We start from the raw sequence: 17,788 nt of genomic DNA on the forward strand, positions 1-17,788 counted from the left end.
ATATATATATATATATATATAGATATAGATATAGATATATAGATATATAGATATATATAGAATAGATAGAATAGATAGAATAGATATATATATATAGAATAGATAGAATAGATAGAATAGAATAGATAGAATAGTCCCCACTCCTTTGGGGATTTGTTTTTGTCACATTATATGTATATATATATATGCACATAGGTGTAATTCGTCCTCTGCTTTTTACCCATCCTATAACAACTCGAGCAGTGGGCAGCCTTCTCCCTCCATTGTGTGTGTGTGTGTGTGTGTGTGTGTGTGTGTGTGTGTGTGTGTGTGTGTGTGTGTGTGTGTGTGTGTGTGTGTGTGTGTATGTATATATATATGTGTGTGTGTGTGTGTGTGTCTGTGTATATACACGCGCACACACACACACACACACACACATATACATACTGTAATAATCTAATAGCCAATGTTCTTTTGTGAAATAATCATTAACTGGATTTAAGAAATAAAAAGACATTGTTAACCAAGCAAAAATTATTTCAAACAAAGCAGGAGGATTATGCCACATAAAAGAGATCGCAATGAGGAAAAAGCATTTTATGTATTCATCTCAACCCTTAAAATTAACAGTCACAGTTGTAAGCCGACAACAATAGTTTTGTTTATACAGAAAGAAAACAAATTGGCACACAACAATGCCAAAAATGTGCATCATCAATGCACATTGATGCACATTGCATTATGATGCAATGTGCATCATAATAGTTCCAATGATACATCATACACCCACCAACATTCAGCATTAGGAGACCATTGTTTTTTTTCACAACATGAGAATGAGAGTTACGTATGTAACTTCGGTTCTATGAATTCTGGATGACTGCCTGAGGCAGTGTTTAACACTGAATGATATCCGTCTTACGCACGTGCAGGTCGAGTAATTAATATCAACAAAGTCACAGCTGTGACATGACGACAGTGGGCATGGAATGCAGTATCCAGCGTACATGAGCCCATGCCGTCATTAAAGACTTACCTGCAGAATCTTCTCGCAAGATTCAGAGTGACAGATAACTCTGGCATCATCAAGAATTAATAGAACCGTAGTTACATACGTAACTCTCGTTCTATTTCATTATTTCTGACTGCCAAAGGCAGTGCTTAACACTGGATGACTAGTATCAACAAAGTCACGAGGAATAAACAGCAGTCGCAACCGTAGTGGTTCCAGCAACATAACCCTATAGAACTGGGAAAAAGTACAGGGTGCAGCCCACGTGGTCGCAGCACAAATCTCCAAGTGGAAACATTTCTGGTGGAGTGGCCTCTGATATTATGAGGCAGTGGCCTCATAATCTGTATGCCTCCTCAATCACCATGACAACCCATTTTGAAAGCCTCTGCGTGCCCCTTCCTATACCCACCATAGCAGACAAACAGGCCATCAGAGCAACGAAACCCAGCAATCGCCTGTATATAATGCCTCAAAACCCTTACTGGGAAGCGCAGTTCTGCTGAAGGCAGAACTGCGCTTCCCAGTAAGAGGACATGAGGGGTCATGAGCTGCCAATTTAATAACCTGGTTAGTGTGATCAAAGTGCCACCCCTGTGCTGGCGGGACTGGATATTGTACCCTTGGCCACCACCCAAGGGCCTGAAGTGCAGCTCTCCCAGTAGCTGAGATGCTTCTGGGAGAAGCGTCCCACTGCCGGCCTCGGGTTTCAGGGCCTACCCCTTTGGCCCCTTGTGCCTCTGGGGGGACGAAACCCAGACCCCCCGAGCCCTCTACGTATAAGGCGACAAACTCGGAGGAGTGCGGCAACGTTGATCGGGCTGCTCGAAATTCGAAGGCCCTGGGGTAGCTTTCCTGCAGCGATGGTGGCTGAGGGTGACTGGTGCCGTAACCTGCCACAGGCCGTTGCCTCACTAACGGGGAAGGCTGGCAAACTGCTGCCGTCTCTGATTAGTCTGGAGACTCCGCTCCAAGACCTGCTGTCCAGCAGGGCCAAACAGCTGCCCTGGTGCACAGAGGACCCTACGGCATGGCTCAGACATTGGGGATTGGGCCAGCCACACCTCGTCGGAGAGTTAGCGTTAGTGTTGACAGTAGTCTGCCAAGCTCAGAAGGAAGCTCTGGACGGAAGCATCTATGCCTTAATTAACCTCTTCGCCTGACAAAGCATCCGCGCCTGAAGAAGCAACCACACCTGAGGATTGCAGGGACAAAGCCAACATAAGATGAGACAGTGAATTTCCTATGCGGCCTACACATGCCGCTTTGTCATAACTCTTGACCAGTAGGTCGTCTATAAAACGACATTGGGGCCTGGGTCAACGAGAAACTGGTCGTAGCTCCTCATGGGGCTAACAAATCAAGGAGGCAATAGATGGCTCCACAGATGGCGTGCTGCCCAGCCCATAAGTGGCAGCATCGCGCATTGAGGCCAAGGCCCTAGCATCAGAGACACGGTGGGTCTTTGGGGTCTTCACAGCATTTGTGAAGCTCCTCAATGTATTGCTCAGAGGGGGGAACAGAGAAAGCAGCCTGAGGTGGAGCAAGTTTAAAGAAGACTCTTTTAGGAATTGCTTCTGCCGGGGCCTCTTCCAGGACCAGCCGTGCCAGCGCCATACGAATAACGGGCTTAATCGAAGCCACTCTGGATTCACTTCCCAACCACAGAGAGCCAGTGTCTGAAGTATGGATGGCCACTTCTGCCTCCTCTGGTTCAGGTTCATCACCGAAGTCGGTGCAGGAAGCCCTTGTAGACAGTGAATCGTCCTCATCCCATCCTCCTGGGGCAGGGCGGCAGCAGTCAACCCAGGGAACAGGTCTATCCGGCTGGAGGTTAAGGAGCAACTCCTTCATCTCCGCAAATTGAGATGCCAAGGTGTGTCAACCTGAGCATCCAAATGGTCCTTCTTCCTGGACTTCCTGCTATGTGGGGCATTCCAAAATGGAGAACCTCCGCCTCCGGGGGCAGCTGGCTGTCCAGCTGCTGCTTTCCACCTCAGCAAGTCTGGCCAGCTTCAGGTCCTGTGACATAAAGCTGCAATTCAGGCACCTGGGGCATTCATCATGGCCATCATCGGCCAACAGTGGTACCATGCAGGCACGGCAAGCATGCGCTATGGTGATGTAGTTACTGGAGCGAAGGCACTCCGTAACAAGCAATACAATAAAATAAATCACCCACCAAGCGCACACACTTTATTGGGGAACACTAATATGGTGACTGTGGAGCGAAGACAATCCCAGTAACAAACAGACAAAAGAAAAATCACCCACAAGCGGAAGCACTTTTATTGGGAAACAGTTATAACACTATACACTTAAATAAGCTCTGTAATGAGCGAAAACACTCAACAGGCAATCACAATAATATTAATAATATTAGTAATAATAATAATCTACAACCGTAAGTTGTTCAGGCACTGAAACAAGTGAAAACACCCGCCAGACAATCAAACAGAAAATGTATACAACTAAAGTGTTGTTCAACAACCATAAGAGAGAAAGAGACTGGAATCAGGCTCTTCTATAAACCATACAGACCTGTGGCGTCTCCCTCAGCGTGGCCAGCGCAAACAGTGGTCTGCTGGGAGCTATAGTTATATTGTAGGTGGTTTACAAAAACACAATAAAGTCTTAATCGTAGGACGCAACGCGAGGTTCCAACCCAGATATGGGTTGGAACAGGGCTTTAGTTTTTTATTTCATAACCTCAAACCTGCTACGCGTAGCCTGCGAGAAGATCAAAGGGAAGTAATTAATGACGGCTTATGTACGCTGGCTACTGCGTTCCACGACCACCGTCATCATGTCACAGCAATGACTTTGTTGTTATTAATTACTCAACCTGCACGTGCGTGAGACGGATATCATTCAGTGTTAAGCACTGTCTCTGACAGTCAGGAAGAATGAAATAGAACAGTCATATTTGCCTCTGAGTGACCAGTCAGTTTGACACCTGGAAGATCCTGTGTCCTGCCCCTCTCCATCAGCACCATGTTGGGCCTCTCCCCAGGAATGAAGACTGTTGAGGATGACCGAATGTAGCTCTGCCAGGTTTAGGTAGTGATTTGGGTTTCCCTTGACGGCGCATTTGGTTCAGGGTCCTGAAAAGCTCTGGTCCTGTCCATGTGGAGGAAGACTGGGACGCTGGAGATATGTAAATTAGAAAATGTTATAGCTTTTCCCCCACAACATAACAGTCTACAAGTCCTCTAAGCCAAAAAGATATGAAAGAATCATACCAGACACAAACTGAAGACAGCACAGGATTATATGAGAATAAAACGAGTAAATGCGACAGAATGTTTATACTTCAGCCTGTATATATAATATATAGATTGACACCACACAGGAATACTAGGAGCTGCTGGACACTTTTGTTACAATAATTTCAACTGAAAACTTGCCTTGCAAAAGTGATGTCAACATTTGTCTAAAACGCCACGACATCGTCCCTGCAAAATGAACAAAACAAAAACGAATTATTTTGAAGCTCAAATCTCACACACACACACACACACACACACACACACACACACACACACACACACACACACACACACACACAGAGATCTCTACCCCCCCCTCTAATCTATGCCGATTGTGCGGTATCCCTAATGGCACCCCTAATGATACTAATAGCAAGAATCTTAATGAAAACCATTACTAGGCGCTGGTGTCGCCGCAGGGCGCTGGAAAAGCTGAAGCTCTTCTCACAGCCCACGCAGGTGTAGGGCTTCTCCCCTGTGTGGATCCTCTGGTGCTCAGTCATGTGGACCTGCTGGGTGAAGTTTTTCCCACAGGTAGGACACTGGTAGGGACGCTCTCCTGAGTGGATCCTCAGGTGTTTCACCAGCGCTGACGCCTTCTGACAGTCTCTGCCGCACACTGGGCAGCAGTGCTTTGGTTTGCCATTGTTGACTTCTTGGCTCTCCGTGCAGCCATTTTGGTCTGATGGTGGTAGCAAGAAGGTGGTTGTTATGAAGAAGTATCATGATGGATGACAAATACTACTACTAATAATAATTTGAATAGTTATCACTCCTAATTTTCGGCCACTTACCAATTATAATAGGCTTCCAATTCTCTTCCTCACCATCTGAATTAATCAAACCGCTGACAGAAACCTCCTCGTTCTCTGTTTTGTCATTTGCATTATCTAAAACTGAACCTTTGTCACAGTTCGGGTCACCATGGTTATCTGCATCCTGGAAAAAAGACATTGATTGCACTATAATATATTGCACCATGTTTTACAGTTTAGCTATGCATATGTGGTTATAAACTAAGGCTGCCTCCAGGGAAGAGTGGGCATTTCACCATTGTGAGTGAAATGACACCTGGCTGTAAATGGCTGTGTGTACACATAGTGTATACACATAGAAAAGTACAACTTATGAATCAGTTCAGACTCAGATATGTTCTTTGAGACACAATTGAAATCATGCCCAGAATTCCCCATATAGTGTTCAGTCTTCCGCCAAAAACTCCACCTCAAGTGACCAGTCTTCTCCCCAAATGGTGCCCGGTCATCCCCCCCCCAAAAAGTGCACAGTCTTCACCAAAAAATCCACGAGTGCCCATTCTTTAAAATAAATTAATAAATAGAAATGTGCCCAGTATACACAGTTGCCCACTCTTCTGGATAGCACTGCAACTCCCCATAGCTGTTCTAAAATCCACAGCCTCTTGTGGCTTATTGCTTCAATTAATATATAAAAGCAAAATCACCAACATGATGCCTTGGTAAGGTCTGAACAGCAGACAGGTCAATTCAAAATACTTATATAATTTTTGTTTCTCACCTTGCTGGTGCCGTTCAGAGGTTCTGCTGTGAGCCCATCTCGCATATGTATCCGCAAGTGTTTCTTCAGCAGGCTTGGACGCAGAAAGCTCTTTGGACAGATAGAACAGAGGAGTTTCTCATTTTCCTCAATGTGGATTTTCATGTGTTCCTTAAGCCTCGATGGTCTTGTGTAGCTCTTGTCGCAGACGCTGCAGATGTGGATTTTCTTCCTGGTTTTTGGTCTGTCCACTTTAACAAGGAACAGGTTTTGTCATCAGAATACAAAATATGAACACATTTCACTAGATTTGACAAAAAGATCAGATTTGGCAACAGTATAAGGTAGCTACAGTCTTTTCAGCCATTAGCCTTCCTCAGAGCAGATAGAAGGGACTTTTATCTGTAAGATAGAAGGGACTTTTATCTGAGGGAGGCTAATGGCAGAAACACCTCAGCCAGATTAAAAAGTTTGCATCTGAGCCTCCTCGTCTTGGATCGTTATTTTTGGAGTGCCGCTGTTTGCCACTTGGGTGTTTTTTCCCCCAACATGTTGGTTAATCTGTTTGCAGCTACAACTGAAGAATGCAAAGTCCTTCCATAACTGTGTTAAGTTTTCATTTATACAATAGGAACTTTTTAATACATTGTCGTTTGTCTTTACAGTCTTTTAAAATACACCATCTATGGGTGCCTGGTGGTTCAGACCATATGCTCCTTGGGAGAGGGGTTCGAATCGGACCCCCATCTGCGTCTCTCTGTCTCACTACACTGATCTGAAATAAAGCATAAATATGCCAAAAATACATAAAGTCTAATTCCTTGTACGTACAAACATACTCATACTCAGCGCTATCTCTTGGGAGGAAAAGACAAAACCTTTTAAGCATCGCCTCTGTATAAATTGCTCAGCTCTCATTACTAGTGGCCTAGTACCTACCTCCCCCTCAATTACACTGCCCTTTTCCATTATTTATCTGTCTTGAATGAACACATACACACCTATGATCCCGTGTCCTGTGAATCTGAATGCATTGTAGTGTTTATGTTCAATGTTACCTTTATGTTTTTTTGTCATGCAAATATCAGTGTAACTTTATCATCTGTACAGAAAAGGTTTTAACAAATCCATGCTTACCAGGTTGAAAAGACTGTATTTCCTCTCCATCAGACATGATTACTGCACTGACAACTGCATCATCCTCTCCGTTTTTAATCAGAACATCCTGGAGCCCATTATTACCATCAGGAGACAATGATTGGTTAGACATGGTGTAGGACCCCAGGTGGTCATCAGGTTTCTAGTAGAATGGGAGGAAGCAAGAACAGTGATGAGAATCTCCAAACTGAACAGGTCATTTCTAAACCACTTTTGAGATTTGATAATTGTGACTTCAAATCACCACAGCAGAAAATGGCCATTATGTGTTACATAAATGAGAGAATTGTCCATTCTCCAAATCTCTATTTACATTGATATGTACATTGTGTGATATTGACTAGATTGTGATTGTGAAAACATGAGCTTTGACACTTCCTAGAATGTTCAGGAAAATAAAGCTAGACATATTGCATGCTTATTATCCTGAACAACAGTTCAGGAAAATAAACATGATACTTTGTGTTTTTTCATACAGTAAAAACAAACATGCACAGTGTATTTTCAATTAAAGCGGTTCTGTATTTACCTAAAAGCAGCTATTAGGGCTGCACAATTAATAGCAAAGATTCTAAACAGCAATATTCAGAAAGTGCACAATGTACACAATGTACATATATAATTGTACAACTTGTGCAAAAATTATATCAACATTAGATTTTCTTTGGATAAACAATGGGGTGTCTGGGGATTATTATTATGATCAGATTATCACCTATAAACTGTTACTGTTTGAGGCCATGAATTTAGACTAATTAATGATATTAGAAACCTGCTATTGGTACTACAGCCTAATGGTATTGGGTACTATTTCTACTATGACGGCACTAACTTGTACAAGAACTGGATAACTATTATAAGCTCATAGAGATGTGGTACCAAAACCAAAATATGCCCACCTGCTACTAAAATGACGTGGGGGGGGGGTACAATAAAAAAGGTCCAATCAATTAATTGAAGGTGTTTGTCATACGAATATTATTCATGGCAAAACAAATGTGTTAATTCACCTGGTCCTGTCCTCCTAATGGCAATGAACCATTTACGGAGAGTGACTCTGTTGTTGATCCTCCCCTAGTGTGGATTTGTTGGTGCTTTTTGAAAACTCTCTTGATGGAGAATCTTTTCTTACACACGTCACACTGGTAGGGTCTCTCTCCAGTATGGGACATCACATGTTCTTCCAGTCTGGATTTTCTGGTGAAACTTCTGCCACAAATCTCACACACATACGGCAGTCTCCTCTGGTGGAGGAGATTGTGTTGCTCCAGCTTCTCTGGAGTGAAATATGCGTCACAGAGGACGCAACGATGGAGTGTTACCTTTCAAAAGATGAAAATACCACATTGTCATTCAGTTGGACAACCAATATAAACAACTGTAGTGTATACCATGTCTTTTTGTAAAATGCAACTACAGACTACATGTGCAGTACTACACAAAACAATGAGAAGACTCATTACTTTGTCACTGAAATTTGTCTACAGCACTGGTTCTTAAAGTGGGGTCCAGGGACCGTCAGGTTTTTTTTAGGTTATTAATCTCAAAGAACCAGGCAGAATTAAGAAAAAAAAACATATTTACAATTGTGGCCTGGCATAAGTCAAGGCCTGTTTGAGAACCACAACTTGTCTACAGTATTAGCAACAAGAACAACCGTCCCATTGTGTCTTTAAACCCAGGAGGAAGAGCACCAGGACTGATTGATGAATGATCCATGTCTCACCTTGCTAGTGTTATCTTCAGGATTCAATGTGTCTCCATCTCCTGTGTGTATACACATGTGTTTTTTCAGCAAGCCCGGACGATTAAAGCTCTTCCAGCATAGAGGGCAAGGGTGGGGTCCTGGCTGTCCTGTGTGCTTTCTCACATGATCTTTCAAAGATGATGATGAGGTGAAAACCTTGTCACAGAGAGAACAGGAGTGGAGGTTCTCCTCTGTGTGAGACTTTTGGTGCTCCTTCAGCCCTGTTGTTGAAGCAAAGCGTTTGGGGCATGCAGTGCAGTGGTAGGGTCTTTCTCCTGTGTGTGTCCTTTCATGCTGTATTAAATATCGTCTTTGGATGAAGCCTCTCCTGCATACAGAGCAGTGGTACGGTCTCTCTGAGGCATGTCTCAGCCGGTGCCTCCTCAGACAGGCAAGCTGTGCATAACTCACCCCACACTCGGAGCACGAGTAAGGTCTCTCCCCGGTGTGCACTCTTTGGTGGACGACCAGGCTTGCTTTCCGCGTGAATTGCTTTCCGCAGACGGGACAGTCATGCGGTCTGTCCCCCGAGTGTGTTGCCATGTGGCGCGCCACATGGTAAGGTCTAGTAAATGCTTTCCCACAAACTGAACAATGGTAAGGACCTTGCAACTTGGAGTTGTCCTGCTTCAAATCACCTTCTGCTGATGTACAAGGATTCTCAGTGCCAGAATCAATACCCTCCCCTGTAAGAAACAAACTGACGTTAAGACACTGTTGTAGAAGATTATATAAGCCATTTACTTTCTTTATGATAAATAAGTAACTAAAGCAAAATACAGCAGACTCATATTACCTTAACAGTAATATGATTATTTTTTGTATACATGTATATATTTCTTCACCTATTCCAATAGCTGCTTGCTGTCCGTCTTCTGTACTCTCATCTGTATCTTCCTCCTCTCTGAATGTGTCTTCATGATCTGTTTCTCCTTCCTCCATTAACTCAACTGGGTTTCTCAGATGACAGTCAGTACCAGGACCCCCAGCATGGAGCAATCCTCAGTTGATGTATCACCACGGGCTAATAAAGGAGAATGGAATACCAGGCATCATTACAGTGATCTTGAATTCAAATCCCCCTTAGTTTGCACCATGCCTCAAAATAGAAATTTCAGTCACTAACTAGTGTACAGCACAGATGATGGTCTTCTAGATGTATGTATGCCTTTCCGTCCCTCCCATAATATACAGCATTCTTTCTGACAAACCAAACCAGGATCTTGTCAAGTTACGTACTATACATTCAAATTGTATCAATGATGTTAGTGGTGCTTTACTAGAGCCTATAGGGACTTCTGTCACATACATGATTTAAGTGGGGAATTATGAGCGACAACTGCGTAATTGTATGTACCTGATGTACCTGGTGAATGACTGAATGACTTCAATCGAGGAGGCTGACATGCTTTATCAGTGGTTCTCAAAGTGGGGTCCAGGGACTCTCTGGATTCCTTGAGGGGGTACTAAATTGACCAAATGTACACAGGGACTTTCAGCACTATACCCCGTAGACACTCCAAACATGTACAAATTGAAAATAAAGGTGCTTACCCCCACTCCCCAAATGTTAACTCTCGCTACGGGGTAGTAGTTTACTGTAATAATCCATATATTTCAATAAAGAAGTGTTTTAATGCCGTCTGTGGCCGAACGCCATTTTTTCACCCTCGTTTACTTCCTGTTTACATTGAGTGTAATTCCGGGTTTCACCAGATGGGGCGCGTCAATACCGCCCATTGGGAACTTCCGACAGAATCGGCCACAGACGGCATTAAAACACTTATTTATTGAAAGATATGGATTATTACATTAAACTACTACCCCGTAGCGAGAGTTAACATTTGGAGCGTGGGGGTAAGCACCTTTATTGTCAATTTGTACATGTTTGGAGTGTCTACGGGGTATAGTGCTGAAAGTTCCTGTGTCCATGGGGGGTGAACCCTACAACTCTCGTAGATTGAAAACGTCAGAATCATAAATACGTCTACGAGAGTTGTATTCTACAGCTACTGTCAGACCATGACATTTAAAAGTTTGAGAACCACTGTCCTAGACATTGAACCTGCTCAATAGCGACACCTGCATGCACCTAGAATAAAGTGCGACCGGATGCTAAAATCCGTGTTTATTCTTCTTATGCTAGCTAACAAAACGGAAATCTTGATAGAAATGATGCTCATGCATGCTTTCAGCACCATCACGTACCGTGCTTTCCTATGTCGGGAGAGCAAACCACGAAGAGATTAAAAAGACGTCAGCAGCTCATCATCCTTTCAAGATTCCTTGGACTTTGGCTGATGCTAATGTTAGCTAAGAGCTTGTTAGGTGGTATTTAATTGCAACAGCATCTACTTTAATTCCACACAATGCGTACTTATTTCCGGAATGGGTTGCATTCACATGAATTAGGCGTAAGGTCGTGCATCCGTGGATGTATTGCACTCAATGCAACAGTGAAAACATTCCCAGAAAGTGTTTTCTGCTGAAATTGTGACGTGTAAACAAACTGCATATTTTCTTCTGTTGCAGGAGGAGCCAGCGGGATTGGGTGCGCTCGATTTTCAGTCCGGAGAAGCGAGGAGGAGGTGATGGAACTGATAACTTACACCATAGAATGTTACTTTGAAACAATGGTGGAAAAAGTACTCAAGATGTTTTACTTAAGTAAAAGTATCAATAAAACATTGTAAAAATACTCTGTTACAAGTCAAAGTTTGTTTGACTTGTCAAAATTCACACAAGTTTTGGCATCAAAATATACTTGAATTACCAAAAGTTGAAAGTATTCATTATGCAGAATGTCCCAAGTTTTCAAAATGCATAAAAAATAGCCGAAATGTATATAGGGCTGAAATGGCTAATGTATGTTTTGTAATAAAATAATCAAAATCTGTAAGTAACTAGCAACTAAACGTTTTCAAATAATTGTTGTTGAGTAAAAGAACAATATTTGCCTCTGAGATGTAGTGGAGTAGAAGTAAAAGAAATTTGGAAATACTCCAGTAAAGTATAAATACCTCAAAATTGTACTTAAGTACATGTACTTATAGGTTACTTTACACCACTGCGTTTAACTGGAATAACAATCATGCAGTCATTCTAATCATTATTTCTCTACATCTATTTGTATTTATGTATGTACGTAACGTAGGTGTATGTATGTTTAATGCATGCGCACACAGTATAAGTAAAGTAGGCTATAAAGTATGTGTGCATATTCTGTAGATAGAGCATACTTTGTCACAATAAAGAGTTGCACATTTTAAATTATATAATGGTCTATGTTCTACAACCAGGTGTAAATATTAAATAGCCAATACCAACGAAACCAAGTTCAACCAATAATTTTTTGTTGTTCAACTAAGTTCTGGATTACTCCACATCAAAGAGACAGAAATGTAATTCAACCTCACTCAGAAAAAGAAGTATGATGAGTATATCTATAATTGTATTAATTATTTATTTCAATCCTGCGGCTGAAAGCAAGCAATAGATTGGTTTATGACACAAATTTCAAGGCATACACCAATGCCATTACAAATCATAAATGTATGCAATAATAGTCCCAATGATACAGTAGATCACATACCCACCATATCAAAAATAATAATAACCCTTCACTACATGAGCAGTCAGTTTGACACCTGGAAGGTCCTGTGTCCTGCCACCCTCCACCAGTACGCTGTGCTCCAGTAGGTTGTGTCCCTCCCCAGGAATGAAGACCACTGCTTCCTTCCCTTCAGACAAACTTTCTGAAAGTTTTGTTTCTTGGGTTTCCAGATCATGGTCTTCAGTACCACTGCCTTCAGTTGAGGAAGACTGAATGTAGCACCGACAGGTTTAGGTGATTTGAATGTACAACACTTGAATAGCCTTTTTAAACAACAAACCAGAAATATGAATTCCTTAAATTATCAAAAAAGATATGCAAGAAACATACCAGACAAGAATTGAAGACAATCAAAGCAGTAAATGCAACAGATTGTTTAAACTTATTTTAATCCGGTCTATAGCTATGTCTGTAAAATGTATGATTTCTATTTTGCAGGCCTAAGTTTGAAACACGTTACGCCAATTTTTAAACATTTTCAAACATTACACTTTTAAAATAATGTTTTACTTTCCCCAGAACACGACATACTCTTTAATATACAGTAGATGCATAGATTTCTCTGCATACCATCTCTGTACTTTTACCCCTGTCCATTTGGAAATTAAAATGTAAAGTTACTGATTTACTTCCATTATTATAAATAGGACTAGCAGCATGGTACCTAATACTGTACCTAATTAAATTGACCAATCCTTAAAGGACAAGTCCGGACTAATAACATATAGGCTAATTTTCCTACTTATATTGATCCCAAATGACTGGCCATGGGGTCTATTTGCAGAATTGCCCCTGTCGTCCAGTTTCCCCAGCAGACCCCAGCAGCCCTCATAGCATAGAGTGGAGTCCATATCGCTACTAAAGCAATTTGTTGCGGTCAAAAGTGAATCTGTTATTAGTTATCATTACACACGCATCCATGCCTAGGTTGTCCCACACGAATCGCCACAGTCTCATGTCAAATCATGTTTTGGGATGAGCGTTCGGCACAAATGCCAATCACAGCGCATCATTTCCGGGACTTGGCAAAACAGCATAACATCTGTTTAGCAGACTATGGCAGCTTGTGTGGGACAACCAAGGCATGGATGCGTGTGTAATGACAGCTCTTTATCATTGACCCCCCTCCCTGTTTAAGACCTCCAGGGAACCACCTTTTTTTGATGACGAGTCATCGGTCAGTGGGAGTCGGTCATCAAATTATTGGCTCAGGAATGCGACAAAAAAAAAAAAATCCATGAATTCAAGGCTTCATGGGGGTGTCTAATTGATAGGACATAAGTATTCTTTTGGCTGAACTACTCCTTTAAGCTGGAAAAAACAACTTCCTTCAACAACTGTTCTGCAATACATACAGTAATATGACAATCAGCCTATGAAAAATTTAAAACTTCAAAAATCAATCACAGCAAGCATAATTTAATTTAAAGCAGTTCTGTGAGATTTGCCAATCAAACAGAACCAAAGACAGGTACTATGAGCTGCTGGACAGTGGACACATTCCTTCAATTTAACAAAATGTCAAATTGATTCATAATTTTCCCTTCAATCTCATCATATTTATAACAGTATGAGTCAATTAAGAAAGAAAAACAGGTGCGCTTCCTCTGGATGCCTTTTTAGTTTAGGCAGTGGGTGCTCAGCTATGTATATAACTTAAATCAAAAACCACCAAAGTGGAAAAAGCGGCACTCAATAAATAATGCAAGACTGGCTCAGACTGGCTACGCTTTTTCCACTTCGGTGGTTTTTGATTTAAGTACGAGTCAATAGAGTACAGAAGTCCTGACGTCACTCTCCCCAATCCCCTGGTTCGTAAAGTAATTTCTCTATGGAGAATAACATTGGGTCATCTTAGAATCCTCTCTCAATTGTGGTCCAAAAATAAACCAACTGTCTCGCCGATATTGTCAGGGAGGAGGTTCTGTATCGTTTATGATAGTCAGTCACTTATATTTGATACAGTCTGTTTCTGGTGAAACTTTAACTAATTCGGCGGAAGTAACATTATCGTTTTCTCACCATCAGTTGATGCTTCATATCCATAAGAGTCAAACCGCCGGGATCATTTGTTTATTTTTGGAACACAGTTCTTATTTGACGCGATATTAAAGACGTCTATGGGGATTCAGAACGGGGGTGGAAAACCGCGAACCAGGTAGGATGTGTAAATTACGTCAGACTTTGGTGCTCTATTCATTGTACTTTAACAAACTGAAAACTTGCCTTGCAAAAGTGACGTCAACATTTGTCTAAAATCCCATGACATCGTCCCTGCAAAACAAACAAAACAAAAACAAATTATGAAGCTCAAACTGCTTAGCAGTTAGTCATTACAATTTGTACAGTATTTCATTTATTATTGATCCTGGTTGCTTGTTGTAAACACAATAGCTTAACTTGTTTGAAGCTCATTACCAACTGTCCTTGCATGCAACTAATTAGTTCCCATGACTGAAGTTATGTGGCAGTTTGTTAGTCTCGTATAATCTCGACTAATCATGCTTATCATGGCTAGATAATTAATTACTAACATGTAATGACATCTAGGTGTGGCATTGTTGCTGTATAAAATAACCCATACAGTTAACTCCATCTAATATGGTCTTCACATGCCACACAAGAATTCAAGACAACGGTTGGACTTATCTTTGTGAAACAGGATGAAGCTCAACTTTTAACCTATTAAAATGCACTGCTGCCCCCTAGTGGAAAGGTATTCTGCAGAGTGCAGCATGCCATGGCGCTCTCACTGTGTAATAGCAAAAATAATGCAATGCATGTTACAGTAGGTAATTTCACCTACATTCACCTGCATAACTTGAGGAAGTGTGTATGTGTGTGTGTGACATCACATAATGCAATCATTAATTACATATCAAGTCACCAAAGATAGGGACAGTCTACTTCATTGACTCAGAGATTATTTGGTTTCAGCAGTCATTCTTGAATCTTTACCATTTCCATTCTTTCCAGTACAAATATGCGTGTACCAGAAAAAAGTTGTTAATCTAAGGGTTTAAAAAAACAGTACCATCCTTTGTAAAGTTGAAAAGTGAGATTAAACTATTATAGAAACCAATCATAATTAAAACCCTTACAAGGCGCTGGTGTCGCCGCAGGGCACTGGAAAAGGTGAAGCTCTTATCACAGACCATGCAGGCATAGGGCTTCTCCCCTGTGTGGATCCTCTGGTGCTCAGTCATGTGGACCTGCTGGGTGAAGTTTTTCCCACAGGTAGGACACTGGTAGGGACGCTCTCCTGAGTGGATCCTCAGGTGTTTCACCAGCGCTGAGGCCTTCTGACAGTCTCTGCCGCACACTGGACAGCAGTGTTTTGGTTTGCCATTGTTGCCTTCCTGGCTCTCCGTACAGCCATTTTGGTCTGACGAAGGTGGCAGGACGGTAAAGTAGTGTTATGATGGATGACAAATGCTACTACTGATAATTTGAATATGAGATCATCACTCCTAGTCCTAATTTGCTGCCACTTACCGATTATAACAGGTTTCCAGTTCTCTTCCTCACCATCTGAATTAATCAAACAACTGACATCGCCATCCTCGTTCTCCGTTTTGATATCCTCATCCAAAACTAAACCCTTTTCACAGTTTGAGTCACCATGGTTACCAAATTTGGATGCTGAGGTGAAGGACTCAGAGGTGTTGAATTGACCATCTGCATCCTGGAGAAAAAACAATGAATGCACATTTTTTCATGAAATGTATATTACTAGGAATTACGCTGCCCTCATACCTATGTCGCACTGCCGATCTGACCAATATGTCTGAGTCATAGTGTTGGGGGCTTTGTCAGAGTACCCATCTGTCTGTGTCTCTTTAGTGCCCATATATGGAGATGTCTGTTTCTGTCTGTCTACCTATGTCCCTTTTATGCCCATATATGGAGATATCTGAATCGATCAGCCCTTTGTCCCTTTTACGCCCATATATTGACATCCCTGATGTAATCAGCATATGCCCATATATTGGAATGCCCATATATGGTCATATTGGTTGGATCGGCAGTTCTGGACAACTAGATATCCGAACTACTCGATGGCGGGAACCGGTTTGAAGTCAGTCGGGTCCCATTTATGGAGATCGCTGATGTCATCAGTATATGCCCATATATGGGCATGCCCCCTTTTGTGGAGCTGATTGATTTGTTTGCGGCTGATGCCATGACGACACATTGATGTTGGACAACATACTCCATATTTGGGCATTGCTGCATTGGGAACTCCTTATATGGTTATGGCTGATACAGAGTGACATCAGAGGTCCGCCCGCCGGCCCTCCCATTAGCCAATTTTAATATAGGATAGAGGCTGACTGAAGGGGCATCACATGTTTCGTATGTGACGCGTGGTCGCCTAAAACCTCACTAACAAACCAACAAGTAGAGGTCAGCACCGAATACGGACTACAGTATGGGGGGACTTGGGAATTGTCAGAATGACAAAATTGGGGGGGAATTGGAAAAAGGAAAAAGAAAACGAAAGCTGAGATATTGTCCTCAGTCTGTAGTTGAGAAGAAGCGATTAAGTTGATTAATTTAAACTGTTTGTTTCATGAGTACATCCTCACGATAAAGCAACGTGATTCTTTTTTTAAACAAGGTCTATTTTTCACAACGAAAAGCATCAACCTGTATGAATGAGGCATCACCAAATTAATAGTCTGATGTAAAATATTCACTAACGCATTTTCAGATCATTTATACATCGCACTCTGTGAATGAAAACCTTAAGTGCAAAGACACTTTGCTAGAGGTTGATGCTGTGTAGTTTCCTTGCCGTGTTGTAACTCCAAATATTTAGAGATATCTTGCCAAGAGGATTAGAAATTGATCATCTAGAATAGTCAAAACATGTCTCAAAGTCACTCTTTTAGCACATAAACAAACGCAAACAAAGCAATTTCTTTGACTAATGAATGACCTATGGATAACCCTACTGCTATTGGTACTACAGCCAAATGTGTTAGTATGTGACAACACTAACTTGTCTTGTACACAAGCTGGGTAATTATTGCAAGCTCGAACAGATGTGGAACTAAAGCAAAATTACCCTCATCTGCTATTAAAAAGAGGAAAACGGAAATACAATCAAAAGCTCCTAAGCAATTTAGTCAATCATGCATTTGTCAGACAAATATTATTCATGGCAAAAATGTGGAAATTCACCTGGTCCTGTCCACCTAATGGCAGTGAACCATTCATGGAGAGGAATGCTTCCTTTTTGTGGATTGTTTGGTGCTTTTTGAAAGCTTTTTTGGTGGAGAATCTTTCCTTACACACATCACATGGGTACCGTCCAGTATGGGACATCATCACATGTTCCTGCAGGCTGGATTTTGTGGTGAAACCACTGTCACAGATCTCACACACATGCTGCAGCCCACTCTGGTGGAGGAGATTGTGCTGCTCCAGTTTCTCAGGTGTGGAGAAATATTCGTCACACTGGACACAACGATTGGGTCTTTCCTTTT

The 17,788-nt window shown here is 41.8% G+C and overlaps 2 protein-coding genes across 10 annotated transcripts in view; both read right to left on the reverse strand.

Annotated features, from left to right (window-relative positions):
- Nucleotides 1–570: 570 nt before the first annotated feature.
- LOC308083877 (uncharacterized protein) lies at nt 571–11,190 on the reverse strand. Of its 2 annotated transcripts, XR_013933017.1 has the most exons (11): nt 10,892–11,190; nt 9,529–9,707; nt 8,663–9,369; nt 7,947–8,258; nt 6,916–7,078; nt 5,800–6,029; nt 5,058–5,202; nt 4,662–4,945; nt 4,402–4,449; nt 3,158–4,141; nt 571–3,108 (listed from the first exon to the last, which is right to left on the reverse strand). XR_013933017.1 is itself a non-coding variant. In XM_080426289.1 (10 exons), exons 2-9 carry the CDS (start codon nt 9,623–9,625, stop codon nt 4,417–4,419), a joined length of 1,971 nt encoding a protein of 656 aa, XP_080282415.1. In that variant the 5' UTR covers nt 9,626–9,707; nt 10,892–11,190; the 3' UTR covers nt 571–4,141; nt 4,402–4,416. The 2 variants fall into 2 exon arrangements, 1 of the variants encoding a protein (XP_080282415.1); XM_080426289.1 differs by having other exon boundaries at nt 571–4,141.
- A 959-nt stretch (nt 11,191–12,149) lies between these two features.
- The window catches only part of LOC308084801 (uncharacterized protein), a 31,542-nt gene continuing 25,903 nt past the window's right edge, over nt 12,150–17,788 (reverse strand). For 7 of the 8 annotated variants that reach the window (XM_080427694.1, XM_080427695.1, XM_080427692.1 and 4 more), the window contains 4 exons: nt 17,484–17,783; nt 15,792–15,981; nt 15,398–15,681; nt 12,150–14,570 (listed from right to left, as the gene is read on the reverse strand). In XM_080427694.1, coding sequence (XP_080283820.1) covers nt 14,538–14,570; nt 15,398–15,681; nt 15,792–15,981; nt 17,484–17,783 — 807 coding nt within the window. In that variant the 3' untranslated portion in view covers nt 12,150–14,537. The remainder of the gene's footprint in view (nt 14,571–15,397; nt 15,682–15,791; nt 15,982–17,483; nt 17,784–17,788) is intronic. The other variant, XM_080427689.1, reaches the window with a different exon arrangement.

The sequence above is a fragment of the Gymnoscopelus braueri genome (genome assembly GCF_963280865.1).
Source record: "Gymnoscopelus braueri genome assembly, chromosome: 4".
Taxonomy (NCBI): domain Eukaryota; kingdom Metazoa; phylum Chordata; class Actinopteri; order Myctophiformes; family Myctophidae; genus Gymnoscopelus; species Gymnoscopelus braueri.

Bases quoted from the DNA above. Each gene is read 5' to 3' on its own strand.
- LOC308083877 (XM_080426289.1), bottom strand. From the start codon at position 9,625: ATGGAGGAAGGAGAAACAGATCATGAAGACACATTCAGAGAGGAGGAA. The intron at 6,030-6,915 runs GTAAGCATGGAT...TCCTTGTTAAAG, and splicing joins AATACAGTCTTTTCAACCTG to TGGACAGACCAAAAACCAGG. The intron at 5,203-5,799 runs GTGAGAAACAAA...TCTTTTTTCCAG, and splicing joins CTCTGAACGGCACCAGCAAG to GATGCAGATAACCATGGTGA.